The following is a 14917-nucleotide window of genomic DNA, read 5'->3' as shown; positions in this document are numbered from 1 at the left end:
TGTGCGCTACCACTCCCAGCTAATTTCGTATTTTTAGTAGAGACAGGGTTTCACCATGTTGGTCAGGCTGGTCTCAAACTCCTGACCTTGGGTGATCTGCCCGCCTCGGCCTCCCAAAGTGCTGGGATTACAGGCATGAGCCTCTATTTTTACATATCATTAATTCACCACATATTCAGCACGTGTCCACTGAGTGCTGAGGCCTGGGCTAGGCCCTGTGGGTACAGTGGTGAAAAAATAGATGTAAATCCCTACCCTCAGACAGCTTACCTTTCAGTAGGAGAGACAAACAAGGTAATCAGAAAAGCAGGTAGCGTGTCAGATGGAGATGAAAGGTAATAAGGAAGCAGAAGAGGAAGACAGGGGATAGGAAGTGTCAGGGCTAGGGGTTGGGGTGGAGTTGAAATTTTAGGAAGAGCAGTCAGAGAAGGTCTCACTGAGAAGATGACTTTTGAGCAAAGACCTGGAGGAAGTGAGAGAGCGAACTATGGGGGCTATTAGGGCGAGAACATTCTAGGCCAAGGGATCCGCTGTAGCACAGGCACAGAGTGCAGGTGAGCGTGGTGTGTTTGCAAGGCTGTGAGGGGGCCAGTGTGGCTGCAGCAGAGTGGACTGGAAAGGAGAGGGAGGTGTGGTCTGAGAGGTTCAGGGAGGCCAGAGCTGTCATTGTAAGGGCTTGAGCTTTTATTCTGAGCCTAGTAGGTGTCTTTGGAGGGCTTGGGCAGAGCAGGGCCAGGCTCTGGTTCGCATTTGAGCAGGATCAGGTTGGCTCCTGCAACAATTCTAGGTTAAAGAGGGGTGAGGACAGAATCAGGGACACCAGCCGGGAGGCAACTGCAATACTCCAGGCGAGAGAAAACAGTGGCCCGGACCGAGGTGGTAGCAGCAGAGGTGGTGAGAAGTGGTCAGATTCTGGATCCATCTTTAAGGTAGAGACAGCAGAATTCGCTAATGGATTGAAGGGAGGCATGAGAGAGTGAGAGGAGGCAAGGATGTCTCCAGTGTTTTTAACCTGAACAACTGGAAGGATAGAGCTGTCATTCCCAAGACGGAGATGATGGCAGGCAAACTGGTGTTTTGTTTTTTTTTTCTTTTGGTGGAGAGACCAGGAACCCAGTTCAGAACTTAAGTTTGAGGTGTCTAGCGGAACACCAAGGGAGATGATGAGAGGGAAGTGGGGGTGCAGGGAGAAGACTGGGGGAGTCCTGGGCACAGGGATGGCCCAGTCGAGAGATCAGGGAGTCAGTGTGGCTGCAGCCAGCAGCGCGGAGACCCCGCCAGTGCAGTGCCCGCCTCTGTGTCTGTCCCTCCTGTTTCTCTCCCTCATTGGCCTGGCTCCCCTGCCTCTCTCACTGACTGTTCTCACATTTGCTTCCTTGGCCCTTTGGCTCCGTGCCTGTTTCTCTCCACCCCTGTGCGCCTCTCTCCGCGCCTCCCTCCCCCACGCAGCCCCCTCCTTCGGCCCTCCCCGCCCCAGCCCTCCTCCCCTCTGCCCGCAGTCTGTCCGCGGGAGCGATGGCGGGATAGCAGGCAGCAGGCGTCGGCCCCGGGCGGGGGTCTCACCGGACGGGCCGGTTGGCGGCGTCGGGGTCCCGCGCCGTCACCACGCCGACCAGGGAGCCCACCTGCGCGTCCTCCTGCACCTCCAGGAGGCCGGAGGGCGGCCGGAACTCGGGGGGCTCGTCCACGTCAGTCACGGCCACGCGCACGATCGCCTGGTCGCGGAACGTGCCCAGGTCGGCGAAGCGGGGGTCCACGAACTTGTTGAGGGCCTCCAGGATCACGGTGTGCACGGGCTGGGATTCGAAGTCCAGGCGCTGGGGGAGGGAGCAGAGGGCCGGTTAGTGGGTGGGGTCTGGTGGACCCTGAGGCCTTCACAAGGGAGGCCAAGGCAGGCGGAGTTGGCCCAAGGTCACACGTTGTCTCAGCAGGGGCGGCAGGGATGTTTGGGCTGCATTGCAGAACTGACCCAAACCAACCCGGTGGGTTACGGGTGGAGAAACTGAGGCTCCTCGAGGACAGTCTTGCCTAGGGACACAGCCACTCCAGGCTAACGCGCCAAGCACCCAAACTTCCTGCTTCCCAGCACAGTGTTGGTGGCATATTTCATTAGTTTAGTTCACGAACACAAAGCACCTACTGTGTGCCAGTGCTTTGAGTATATTAACTCAACTTGACATCAACCCTAAGAGGCTTGTATTCTTATGATCTGATTTTACACATGAGGAAATCAAGGCCCAGAAAGGCTCAGTAACTTGCCCAAGTCACCGGGCAGTGAGTCACTAGCAGAGCCAGGATTCCCTGGTATGCAGGAGTTAGCAACTAATGTGAGTTGAGCCCGATAAGCCGGGCTGCCTTAGAGCTTTCCTCTGAGATCCGGCTAAATCCATGCTGAGCCTGTGCTTCTTATCGGGGGGTGCTAATGGGTGACCCTCTGATGAATGAGCTCCATGGCTGTGTGTTAGCCCTGGCCGTCTAAAGACACTGCCCATAGCAACGAAAAATAGCCATGCCGTGGAGCTGCAGGGACCTCAGTTGCATGGTGGGGGAGCGATCTGATTGGCAAGAGTGACCTTCCAGGAGACTCACAGGCAGGTGCCTGCCCTGTGTATGGGGTCCCCCCATTGCTGTCAGAATCCCCCACCCCCGACTTCTCCAGCAGCAAAAACAGCTGTGTCCTGCCTCCAGCCTGTTGCCTGGGAAATCAGGATGCAGGGAGGCAGGGTGGCCTGGCCTAGGCGTGAGCGATGGACTCTGGAGCCAGGCTATCAATCTGCTCCCTGAGCCATCACTGACTCCGCAGAGACACCCTAGGCGCCACTGCTGGAGTAGGCGGCGGGAGGGGGCCTGAGAGCTGGAGGTGGGGGAGATTAAGCAGCCCAGGGGATGAGAGCAAATGCTGTGCTGGAGTCCCCAGGCTGTTTGAAGCCTGATTCTGCCGCTCTGTGAAACTGGGTTTCTCTGGGCCTCCAATTCTCCATCTGTAAAATGGGCTCATCTAACAGTTAAGGATTAACGGAGATCAAAAGACTGAAAATCACTGGTGCTTAAAAAAGGGATATTCTAGAGCTGGACCCCCTGAGCCTGTATCCCTACTGAACGATGCTAGATGCATGGCCTTGGGAAAGTTACCGAACTTCTCGGGGCCTCAGTTTCTCATCTATAAAATGAACGATAACAGCATCTCAGAGGGTTGATGAAGGGATCAAATGAGTTAATACGCAGAAAGTAGTTGAAGGGTGCCTGGCACGTGGCAAGCACTTTATCACAAGTAGTAGCTATTATATTATTATCCTCTGGGAAGGAGCTGAAGGAACTGGGCGTTTTCTCTATCCTCAAGTCCTCAATGCCAGGTAAAGAGCAGGTCATTATGTGCTTGCTGAGTGAAAGAAGGACTGTTGAGGGCAGATGTTGGAAGGCAGGGCTCAGGCTGATAGGCACAGATTAAAGGAGACAGACGCTGGCTGAATGGGAGGAAGAAGAGCTGAGCAGTGGCAGAAAGTGAGCATTCCGTCGCTGGAGATATACAAACAAAGGCCTATGACCACTTGTGGGCCAGTGCAGGGGACTTAGACCTCCCATGGGAGAGTGGGGTTGGAGTGGGTGCTCTTAATGGCCTTTGCAGCCCTGAGTTGCCAAGCCCCTGACCAAATCCTGGAAGATGGATTTTTGCCTCTTTATTTGACCTCCCTAGGGATCGCTGAGTTTGCAGTTTTAGTTTCTGGTTCCTGGGCCAGCCAGTGGGCAAGGAAGGCTGTTAGACTCAGGAAGGAAAGAGCTTTGGAGTCACCAGACCTGGGTTCAAATCTCTACCATGTGCCTTACAGGTGTGACCTTGGGCAAGCCCCTTTACCTCTCTCAGCCTCTATTTTCTTAGTTATAAAAATGAGGATAGTAACCTCAGCTTCAGAGGGAAACATGAGGATTAAAGGGAATGAGGAGTGTGAAGAGGCTGGCAAGGATGTGAAGCACACATCAGAGTGTTTGAGGGTGTGGATTCCCATCTGGACTGAACCCCGGCTCTGACAACCAGCTGTGCAACCTCAGACAGGTCACTTCACCTCTCTATGCCTGGTTTGCAAAAGGGGAATGATACCATCAGTGTTTTTCCAGGTTGGTCCTGGACCTCTAGAGAGAACTAATCCATTGAGTGGAGTGAGGTGGGGGTATTCGGCTGCCCAGAGGCCTCCCTGATCCTCCCACCCCTGAGGCCTGCCTCCCCCATTCCTCCTGAGGCAGCTGCACCTTCTGCACTACGATGATGGCTTCCTGAGTGTCGCTGTCTGTGGTGACCTTGAAAACATCGCCGCCGCTGCCGCTCTCGTCCTTAAGGTGGTAAGTCATGTCTGTGTTCTCTCCCACGTCTGAGTCTTCAGCCTTCACACGTCCCACAGCCGTTCCAATGGGGGCTGACTCCTGGATGCTGAACTGGTACATCTCTGTGGGGGACACGGCCATGAGCAGGGATGAAGGCAGTCCCTACCCCAGCCTCTGCCAGCGGTGGGGGAGGGGACAAGGGGGCCCAGGTGAGCCTCTATGGAGGACAGTGTCTGAAAGGGGCTCTCAGCTTGGCCAGAATGGGGGCTGGGAGAGGCATGTCCCCTGCAGAAGTTTGGGTGGCAGTGCAAAAGGAGGGTTTAAATTCTGACCTTTGGGTTTATTCACTGGTTGATTTGGTAAAATGCCTGCAGTTCTTTGGGCCTCAGTTTCCCTACCTAGCCAGTGACAGGGACAGAGGAGCACAGTGATAAAGGCTAAGACTCTGGAGTCAGTCCTAGCTCTGTAACCCTGAGCCTCAGTTTCCTCATCTGTAAAATGGAAATAAATAACGATGGTGCCTTCCTAACAGCTGTGTGGTTATGACAACTAACTTAGATGATGACGCCTATAACATGCTTAGTACAGTGCCTGGCACTTGGTAGCTACTCAAGAAATAGAATAAATTGTGTTAAAATGGTGGGGCTTCATACTGATTTTGCTGTTGATGTTAACGGTAGTTATTCCTTCATTTCAATGTATACCTTGAGCACCTATGATGTCCCCAGACATCATGCAATTCTAGACACTGTGATTACAGCAACAAATAAAATGGACCAAAATCTCAGCTCTCATGTTGCTTTCCTCTTAATAGAAAGGGAAAGACACTAAACAATCACATCAGTGAAACATACGGTATGTCCAACGGTGATAGGTACTTAGGAGAGAGATAAAGCAGGGAAGGTGTGGGAGTGCTGATGAGGGTGTTGCACAGTTTTAAATAGGCTGTTCGAGAAAGGCCTTGCAGAGAAGATGACGTTTCTGCAAAAGTCAGAAGGAGGGGAGGGAGCGAGCCAAGCAGATATTTGGGAAAGAGCATTCTAGACAGAGGGAGCAGCAGGTGCAAAGGCCCTGAGGTGGGTGCTGTGCCTGGCATGTTGGAAGAATGGCAAGATGGCTGTGTGGCTGGAGGGGAGGAGCAGAGGGGAAACCAGAAGGAATGAGATCAGATGGGATGGAGGCTGCAGCTTGCTCTCCAGCCAGAGCTGAGGTCGCGGTGAGGATGACTTGCTAAGTGATGGGCCAGCCTAGCTGAAGCAGGGACTGTGGGGATGTGTCTCTTGGGGGCTCCACAGGTCTTGGTAACCCTTGTGTGGAGTGGCTGCCTCTGATTCATCCTCATACAGCAGCCGGGGTGGGGCACTTTCTGAAACACAAGCCGAACATGCCACTCCCTTGCTTTAATCCCTTCCATAGCTCCCCATTGCCCTTGGGATGGAGTTGTGCAAGTCCCTTGGCCTGCCCTGCAAAACACTGCCTGGCCCCTGCTGGCTTCTCCAGCCTCGTCCTCCAATCCCCACTCCATCTCTAGCTTCAGCCTTGCTGAAGTTCTTGTGATTCTGCAACTGACTCACTCTCTCTCACCTCCAGGCATCCCCTCTCCCTGTCCTCCTCTCTGCCTTTGCCTTCCCAGTTTCTGCTCTGCCTTCTAGTCTCAGTGAATGTTACCTCCTCCAGGGAACCTTCCCAGACCTCCAGGCTCTGCTCCTGTGCTCCCTTGCCCCCAAGCTTATCCCATTGTTAGAATTACTGCGTTTTTACTCTCATTTTCTGTTTACTCTCTTGGGTATGAGCTACTGGAAGAAAGGGACCACATCTCTTATTCATCAGGCATTCCCAGTGCCTGGCAGAATGCCAGGCTGTCGCATAAATGAAATGTGTAAGGGACTAGTGAGTGTATGAATGAAAACCAGCATGAGTTATCAGTAGACACTCACCAGATTAACACAAATCAAAGAACGTGACAGTACCAAGAGTCAGTGAGGATGTGGTACAATGGACATGTGCGTTTCCTCATGGGGGAAAACAGTTTGGCTTTATTTGGTAAAGTTGAAGACGAGTACATCCCATGACCCAGCAATTTCACTCCTCTGTATCCACAGAGAACAAGTGCAAATGGGCACCTGGAGACCTGGGGCAACAAAGTTCCAAGCAGTCTCCTTCCCAATGACCCCAAACTGGCAATAATGCCAGTGTCCACCACCACCAGAATAGATAATTATGGAATACTATACAGCAAAGAAAATGAATAAATTATAGCTACCAGCAACATAAGTTCATAAACACAATTTTGAGAGGTAAAAAGCAAGACAAAAACAATTTGTATTGTATGATTCATCCCATTTATAGATGGTTCAAAAATGGATGAAATTAGACTTGTGACTGGTGATGCCTACGTAGATGAACAGACTCAAAAGATGACCATCACAAAAGCAGGTAGTGGCTAACTGGAGGGAGGAGTTGGGGAAGAGGCTATGATCAGGAAAGGGCATATTAGGGCTTCTGGGGTCCTGGCTGGTGGTCACAGGAGTGTTTGCTTTATAATTATTTGTTGAAGTGAACATTTATATTTTATGTTCTTTTTTGTGTGCTATAGTTCATGATAAGAAAGACAGAAAGAAAAAGAAAGGAAGGAGGAAAGGAAGGACGAGCAGGAAAGCAAACCTTCTGGGGGCCCTGGCCTCCTCTCTGCTCTGCCCCACCCCTTCCAGCTCAGAGCTCATTCAGAGCCTGGCACAAGTGGGCAGAAGACTGGGTGGGGATGCGTCCCACCCATCTCACCCGTCTGCATGGGGCTGTGAAGCATCTGCCTTCAGGGGCTGGGGCTGGGCTGGGAGATTGGGCAGTGGGATGGCTTCTGTGTGGCACTGGGAAGCCGGTTGGTGAGCTCAGCACACTCTGCTCTGTGTCTGAGCTGAGGCTGTAGGCCGCAATGATGCTGCGCTCTCAGCTAAGGGATTGGATTGGATACCCTTATCTCTCGGGGGTCAGTCCCCTGTGGCAGGGCCTAATGTGAGAGCAGCAGACCTCAAGTAATGACTCACCCGATAGGAATCAGCCCAGCTCCCGCGGCATTTAGTCTCTGCCAGCTTTGGTAGCTTCCCTGTCGTGGCTCTCGGCCTGAGCCTGGGACAGAGGGGCTGGCTGGGCTGATAGGGAGCTGGGAGGCTGGGCCGGGGACATCCCCCAATCCCTGCTGTGCCAGCAGAGGCAGAGGGTGGAAAGGCCTCCTAATTCAGAAGCACAGAGTCCCGATACCCAGGCTCAGAGGAGGGGGGAAATGCCTGTCACTCAGACTTAGTTTTTCTCTGCACAACCTCCATCTGTCTGGGGGCTGAGCTGCCTCTGCCTAGATCCCTGGGTGCCCCCTTTCTCCCCAGTACCTTCCCTTTGCAAGCCTAGGTCAGCGGCATGGGATTGCCCAACAAGTGGCTAGGGGAGTGGGCAGGGGCCAGTGAGGGGTTGGAGGATGGACGGAAGGGTGGATGGGTGGGGCTCCCCCTCTGCCGGAAGCAAGAGGAGGTCTAGGAAGGTGATGGCGTGTTACTTGGTTCTGTGGAGCATTGGACAGCCCTGGGGTCTTCCTTGGTAGGAAGCATGGTTGGAGGGGGCTGGGGGATAGCTGGTGGCTTGGGAGGACAGACAGACAGACAGGGGGAAGCCCTTCTTTTGGTGGGAAGTCTAAAGGGAAGCTGGGGTCAGCAGGTGGCTTGGATGGGGTAACAGACAGACACACAGACGCGCCTTCCTCTGGGAAGGCCTCACTCACTCTGCGGGAAACGGGGCGGGTTGTCATTGACGTCGGTGACTACGATGGTGACGGTAGTGGAGCCCGAGAGGCCACCCAGCTGACCCGCCATGTCTGTGGCCTGGATCACCACCTCGTAGCGCTCCTGGCTCTCGCGGTCAAGGTCAGGCACAGCCGTCCGGATTACGCCTGTGGGTGAGTGAGGGTGAGGCCAGGGCGCCCCACACCAGCTGCCCACTGATATGGAGACGCCTGTACAGGCGGGATTCAGACCCTGTGACTCCTGGGGAAATTCAAGTTCAGGAGGAGAGTGGGCCACACAAGGACATCCACGTGGCCACCATTTGGGACAGGGCTCAGCGTACACCACACACACACACGCTCATACAGATACAGATACACATGCCCACACAGATATACTCACACATGCTCACACACACGGTCACACAGATAGACTCACACACTTGCTCATACAGATGCAGATACTCACACATCTACACATGCTCACACAGATGCACACACATGCTCATACACTCACATACACTCCTACAGATACATCCACACAGGCTCACACAGAATAACACACACAGGTTTATGCAGATACGTTCACAACTCATACACACTCCTATAGATACACTCACAAACACACACTCATATACCTTACAGATCCAGTCACATGCTGCCACCCATACACTCACAGACTCACATAGAATTATATACAGGCCTATACAGATCACCCACACACTTACCTGCCCACGCAGAAATGCACACGGGCTCAGATACACTCACACATCCATACAGAAACACACACACTCACACCTGGCCATACAGATGAGCTCTCACAAATAACTCATACTCACATACACACAAACAGATATGCTCTCAAATACACACTCAACGATCCACACACACTCACACATACTCTCAAATACACATCCTCCCACACAAACACACACACACAGACACACTAACATATACACATACACTCTCATACACAGTGTAACACATACCCACACTGAAATACATACGCTTTCTTTTTTTCTTTTTCTTTTTTCTTTTCTTTTTTTTTCTTTTGAAACAGAATCTCACTTTGTTGCCCAGGCTGGAGTGCAGTGGCGCGATCTCAGCTCACTGCAACCTCCTCCCTGGTTCAAGCAACTCTCCTGCCTCAGCCTCCTGAGTAGCTAGGACTACAGGCGTGCACCATTATGCCCGGCTAATCTTTGTATTTTTAGTAGAGACAGGGTTTTGTCGTGTTGGCCAAGCAGGTCTCGAACTCCTGGCCTCAAGTGATCCACCTGCCTCGGTCTCCCAAAGTGCTGAGATTACAGGTGGGAGCCACTGCACCTGGTCTCAAATACATACACTTTCAAACACAGTTGCTCACACACATTGCACCTGCATTCTCTCACACACAGACACAACACAAAAGCAACTGTGTGACTCCCCTGGGCAACCAATCCCACTTTTGGGGCCTCAGTTTCCCCACTTGACATTCTATGCATGAACCAGAGCCAGGCATGGAGCAGCAGCTTGGCAGGTGTGAACTGGACTCACGTCCACACTCATGTACACTCACTATGCTGTCACACTCACCTGTATACACACACGCAATGTAGTTCACACATCTGTGGAGTATGAACATAAGAACACATACAAAGTCCCTTACACATATGCACACTCATAGCTACCGTCACACATTCTTATTCACACCCCCTCCCACAACCAAATTATCCCCCAGCCTTAGAGGCCCACCCCAGCCCTCTCCAGGCCCTAGATCCTCTGTCCAGGCACCAGCTAATCGCTGAGCAGACAGTCCTCCAAGCTGTTATTGGAAGCAGGGAGGGCAGCAGGCGTGGGGGTGACCGCAAGATTAATTCTGCGGTGGGGAAGACTGGGCTTCTTGTCTCCCTGCCAGTAGAAGAGACAAGGGTAGGGCGGGGGAGTCGATGAGGCATTCAGAGCCTCTCCCACCACCCACTCCAACCTGCCGAGCACCAGGTGGTGACAGGTGGTGCCCGGGGCCTGTGTGCCAGGTGGAGTCATGCACCAGCAGCCTCATGCTGTGCCCCATAAAACCCAAGCTCTGACATCTGATGTCCCCCAACAGTCCCCAGACTCCTATACAGGCAACAGAATGGAAGGAGAGGCTGTAGGGCATGTGTGTATGTGTGGTGTTTGTGTGTGTATTTCTGTGTGTACCTGTGGTAGGGTAGCCAGAGGTGGGGCGCCTAAGGGGTGGTCCTGCTTTTCGTGGGATCACATGCAGATATGGAATGGGTATTCTGCCTAATCAAGGGTCACACAAACCCTCTATCAGTGGCCTTCTCAACGCCTCAGTAGGCACCCTCCTGACCTCTTCTCTACCACCACTGGTCTTCCCAGGAACAGGGGAGTCTTGGCAGTGGATTGCCTTGGGATAGATTCCAGATCTGCCATTTCTTTGGTCATGTGATTTTGAGCAAATCCCTTCACCTCTTTGAACCTCAGTTTCCTTATCTGTAAAATGGGACAACCACCATACTGACTTAAACGACAGGATTTCTCAAACCTGGCACGGTAGTCATTTTGGGCAGGATAATTCTCTGTAGTGTGTGTGTGTGTGTGTGTGTGTGTGTGTGTGTGTGTGTGTGTGTGGTGTGTGTGTGTGTGTGTGTGTGTGTGTGTGTGTGTGTGTGTGTGTGAGAGACCTGTATGTTGTAGGATATTTAGTAGCATCCTTGGCCTCCCGCCACTAAATGCCAGCAGCACTAACCGTCACCTTAGTTCCAAAACTGTCTCCAGACATTGTCAAATGGACCCTGGGGCAAGATTGGTTGAGAACCACTCGTATAGGATTTCATCTCATGAGAATTACATGTAATAAAAACAACTAATGTTTATGTGCATTTGCTCTGTGTCCGGCATTATTCTAATCACCTTAGGTGAATTGCCTCATTTAATCCTCTCAATATTCATATGTGGAAGGTGCTGTGATTATACCCATTTTATAGATGAGACAGAGGCACGTAGAGGCTAAGTACCTTGTTGAAGGTCACACGTGTAGAAAGTGCATAGCCAGGACACTGAGGCTTTGCAGCCCTGGACAGCAGGGGCTGTACAGAGAAGGTGGGGTGTGTCATATTCTCCACCCTGGGGCGTTGGAAAGAGAACAGGGCAGACAGAGGGGAGGAAGAGAGCGAAGGTGATGGACAGGGAAGAGGAGAGAGAGAAGAAAAGGAGTCCCAGGCAAAGAGAGACAGGGAGAAACCTAGTAAGAGACAGAAGGAAAGAGACAGGGAGGGAAGAAAGGAAGGTAGGGGAGGGGAAGGGAGGGGAACAGAGAGAGAGGGAGACTGAAAGGGACAGAAAAAGAGAGAAGGGAAGATGGGGGGGGTAGATAAACCAGAGAGAAAGCCAGAGATACCCAGAAAGAGACAGTAAGAGAGAAACAGAGACCTAGAGAGAAACAAAGAGGAAGAGAAAGAAAGGAGAGAAGAAAAATGGGCAAAGAACAACTGAGAGAGCGGGAACAGACGTACAGAAAACAGAGAGGGAGATGCAGGAAGGGTGAAGAAAGATGGTGGGGGGTGGGGAGGGGAGGGCAGGTAGGCTTACAGTGCAGCAGCCACCAGGCCAGGGAGCAGGGGGTCCCAGGCGGAAGGGAGTGACTTTAGCTGAGCACTTGCTGTGTGCTAAGCTTTGTGCTGGTCACTTGCCATCCAGGACCTCAGTGAATATAGAGGATTCGTGGTAATATGTGGGGTCACTGTGTATCTATGGGCTTGGGCACCAAAGGCTCAGTGTCCCAGCTCTGAGTGGGGGTTGGAGCAGGGGTCTGGCTCCACCTCTGTGAGTGAGAGAGGCTCCACGTGGCTGCCCTCTTTGCTGTCCCTGTCACTTCCAGCTCCTGAGGAACTGGGGACACGACACTCTTCTCACTTGGAAACTGGTCCTGAAGCCTTGTAGTGTGTAGGATTCAGGTGCCATCTCTGAGTGTGTGTGAGTTGGGTCCCCTGCGCCTTGTTCTCGGGATCCAGGGAACAGGGGAGGTTGCTATGGTGACAGTGCCCAGTGAACCACACCTTCCGGTATCCACGCCCTTGGGTCATTCCCTCCCACACTGACTCTAGCCAATGGGACATCAGCAAGTGTGCTTTGGCCAATAGGACATCAGCAAGTGCGACAAAAGCAGAGGTTTGATAAGCCCCTGTATGCTGTGGCCTGTCCTCTTGGAATCCTGAGACCATTGTACTGTGAAGAAGCCCAGGATAAAAGGCCACATGGAGAGGGAGGCCTAGTCATGCCAGCTGTCCCAGTGAAGTTGCTCCCAGTGACCTGACAGCTGACTGTTGCTGCATGAGTGACCCCAGCAAAAGAACTGCCAAGCTGACACACCAAATTGTGACAAATAATAAATTATTGTTGCTTTAAGCTACCACGTTGTGGGGTGTTTTTTTTGTTTTTTGTTTTTTTTTTTACATAGCTCTAGATGACTGATAGAGAAATCCAGTTGGCTGGGCCATTCCTCTGCTGATTTTGTCTGGGCTTACGCAGCTGAGCCTAAACCGGAGGAGCAGCTGACTGGAAGGTCCAAGATGGCTCATTTACATGTCTGGCAGTTGGTCTTGGCTGTCGGCGGGGACACATTGGTTCTTTCATCCTCCAGTAGGCTGGCTTCCTTACATAGCAGTCTCAGGACTGTGTTCCAGGACAGTAAAAGTGAAAGCTGCAAGGTCTCTTAAGGCCTAATGTCAGAATTTGCATAACATCACTTCTGCCACATTCTATTGGCCAAAGTAGTCCCAGGCGAAACCTGGTTCAAGGGGTAGGGAAACAGACTCCACCTCTTGCCCAGATCAGTGGCAAAGTCACATTAGTAAGCAGTCATGTGCAGGGTGGGGAGGAATTGATAACATATTTTCCTATCTACTATGTTCCACTCCACTGTCTTCCTCCTGATGCTGGGAGAAGCACGGTGGAGACTATTGCCCTCTGGGAGATCTAGGGGTACAAATATTCCAAACCAGTCCATGAAGTTGTTCTTGAAAGCTTCTGGCTCTTTGACTTCATCCGTTCACTCATTCATTCATTAGAGTCTTGCTGAGGGCCTACTACAGGTGCCGGGGCTGCACGGATTCAGATAGGCTGCAGTGTGAAAAGGAGGACTCTGGGGCCAGACTGATATGGGCTCAAGTCTTCTTTCCACCATTTACATGCTAGCTGACCGTGGGCAAATTCCTGGGCCTCTCTGAGCCTCTGTTTCCTCTTATGTAAAATGGAGACACCCACCTGGTAGGGCTGTTGAGAGGACTGAATGAGAGGAAGCTTCCAGCAGCAGGCCTCACATTTTGGAGATGCCTTGCTGATCTCTTCCCTCAAGTTCTGGATTGAGTACCTCCATAAATAAGTTTCACAGAGGCAGAGATCCATGCTGGTCTTGTTCATCTAGTGTCTATACGGCCTGGCACACAGCAAGTGCTCAAATGACATTTTGACTGACTGACTCCCAGTGCCCCTCCACTGCCCCTCTCACAGTCTGGGTGTAGCTATCCATTTGCTTCTCTGCTGGAGCAGAAGCTCTGTGAGGGCAGAAACCAGGTCTAGTTCATTATCCTGACCCCAGGATCTGGCACTTAGAAGGTGCTCAACAAATGTTAGTTTCATTCCCTCCCTGTAAAATGGATGACTCTGGCTCAGTTGCGAATTTTCAGCAGAGATCTTGAAATCTCAGAGAACATTTCTATTCCTGCTGGGGTGGTGGTGGGCGGGGGCTGGTAATTATAACCTGGCCTCAGCTCCTGCAGCCTTGTCTTCACCCATCGTCCCCAGTTCCAGCTGTTGTCCTGGCCGCCCCTGCTGTCCCCTCCAAATGCTGCAAAAGGGGCCCTGGAGCCCGTGTGATGCCTCATTAGCCCACAAATGCCATCCCTGTTGCCCCTGTGGGGGGCTGCTGGCAGGCCTGGCCTTTAAAACACACAAGTTAATTCCTCCTCTGGCATTGGGGCCTCGCAGCGCCCCGCCTCCTCCCTTCCCTCACACCTTCCTCCCAGGCCCCGTTCCGGCTCTGCTCCCTGCTATCTGCACAGCAAGAACAGACTGTACCTCGCAGCAGCTGCTAAATATAGACCAGCATCAGCGGAATATTCCTGGCTGGGGAAATGGAGCTGGGGCTGGGAATGGCACCAGGGCAGCTCTTGCCGTGGGGCTGTGGGCAAGGGGAGGCAAAACCTGGTTCTTCCTGGGACGTGCCAGAAAGGACCCTTTCAGATTGAAGAGTTGAGGGGCTCTGGAGCAGGGACCCCATTTGAACTCCTTCATCTGCCTTGCCTGGTCCTCAGTTTCTGACCTCTTGGGAACTGTTCTGCTCCCCCAGGCCCTGTGGCCTCCCAGTTGTCACCATCTTCTGGGCCCTCTGCTGCGGGGGATGCTGTTTCTTAGAAACTGGCTGTCCTTCCCACTCTCATGTCCTCCCCACTCTCTGATCCTTCATCTGCCCAGCCCTGCCACCTCCCAAGACTCAGTCTTGGCCCTTCTCTTATTTCTATGTTCTTTCTTCTCTTCTTCTCCCCATCTACCCAAGGCTTATCAACCCTAAGGTCCCCACCTCCTCAGGCTGAATGCGTGAAGGCTTCCTCATCACCATCACTATCCTTTTGTGCCAGGGCTCAGGCTGAGCACTTTACATACTTCCTGTTCCCTTGGCCTGCAGTGCTGGTCCCCAGAAATCTGCATGGCTCATACCTTCACTGCACTTGGTCTCTGTCCCAAGGTCACTTCTCCACAAAGGCCTGTTGTGATTTCTTTCTTTCTTTCTTTCTCTTTCTCTTTCTTTCTTTCTTTCTTTCTTTCTTTCTTTCTTTCTTTCTTTCT

General features: G+C 52.3%; 1 protein-coding gene across 2 annotated transcripts in view; it reads right to left on the bottom strand.

The window, feature by feature from the left end:
- CDH22 (cadherin 22) overlaps window positions 1-14917 on the bottom strand; it is a 135570-nt gene that overhangs the window by 35451 nt on the left and 85202 nt on the right. For both annotated transcript variants that reach the window (XM_032142249.2, XM_058432849.1), the window contains 3 exons: window positions 8087-8254; window positions 4246-4439; window positions 1564-1817 (listed from right to left, as the gene is read on the bottom strand). In XM_032142249.2, coding sequence (XP_031998140.1) covers window positions 1564-1817; window positions 4246-4439; window positions 8087-8254 — 616 coding nt within the window. The remainder of the gene's footprint in view (window positions 1-1563; window positions 1818-4245; window positions 4440-8086; window positions 8255-14917) is intronic.

This window comes from Hylobates moloch, unplaced genomic scaffold (assembly GCF_009828535.3).
Source record: "Hylobates moloch isolate HMO894 unplaced genomic scaffold, HMol_V3 SCAFFOLD_21, whole genome shotgun sequence".
NCBI lineage: Eukaryota > Metazoa > Chordata > Mammalia > Primates > Hylobatidae > Hylobates > Hylobates moloch.
The sequence above is the reverse complement of the archived record's forward strand: the minus strand, read 5'-3'. Positions and strand labels throughout refer to the sequence as shown.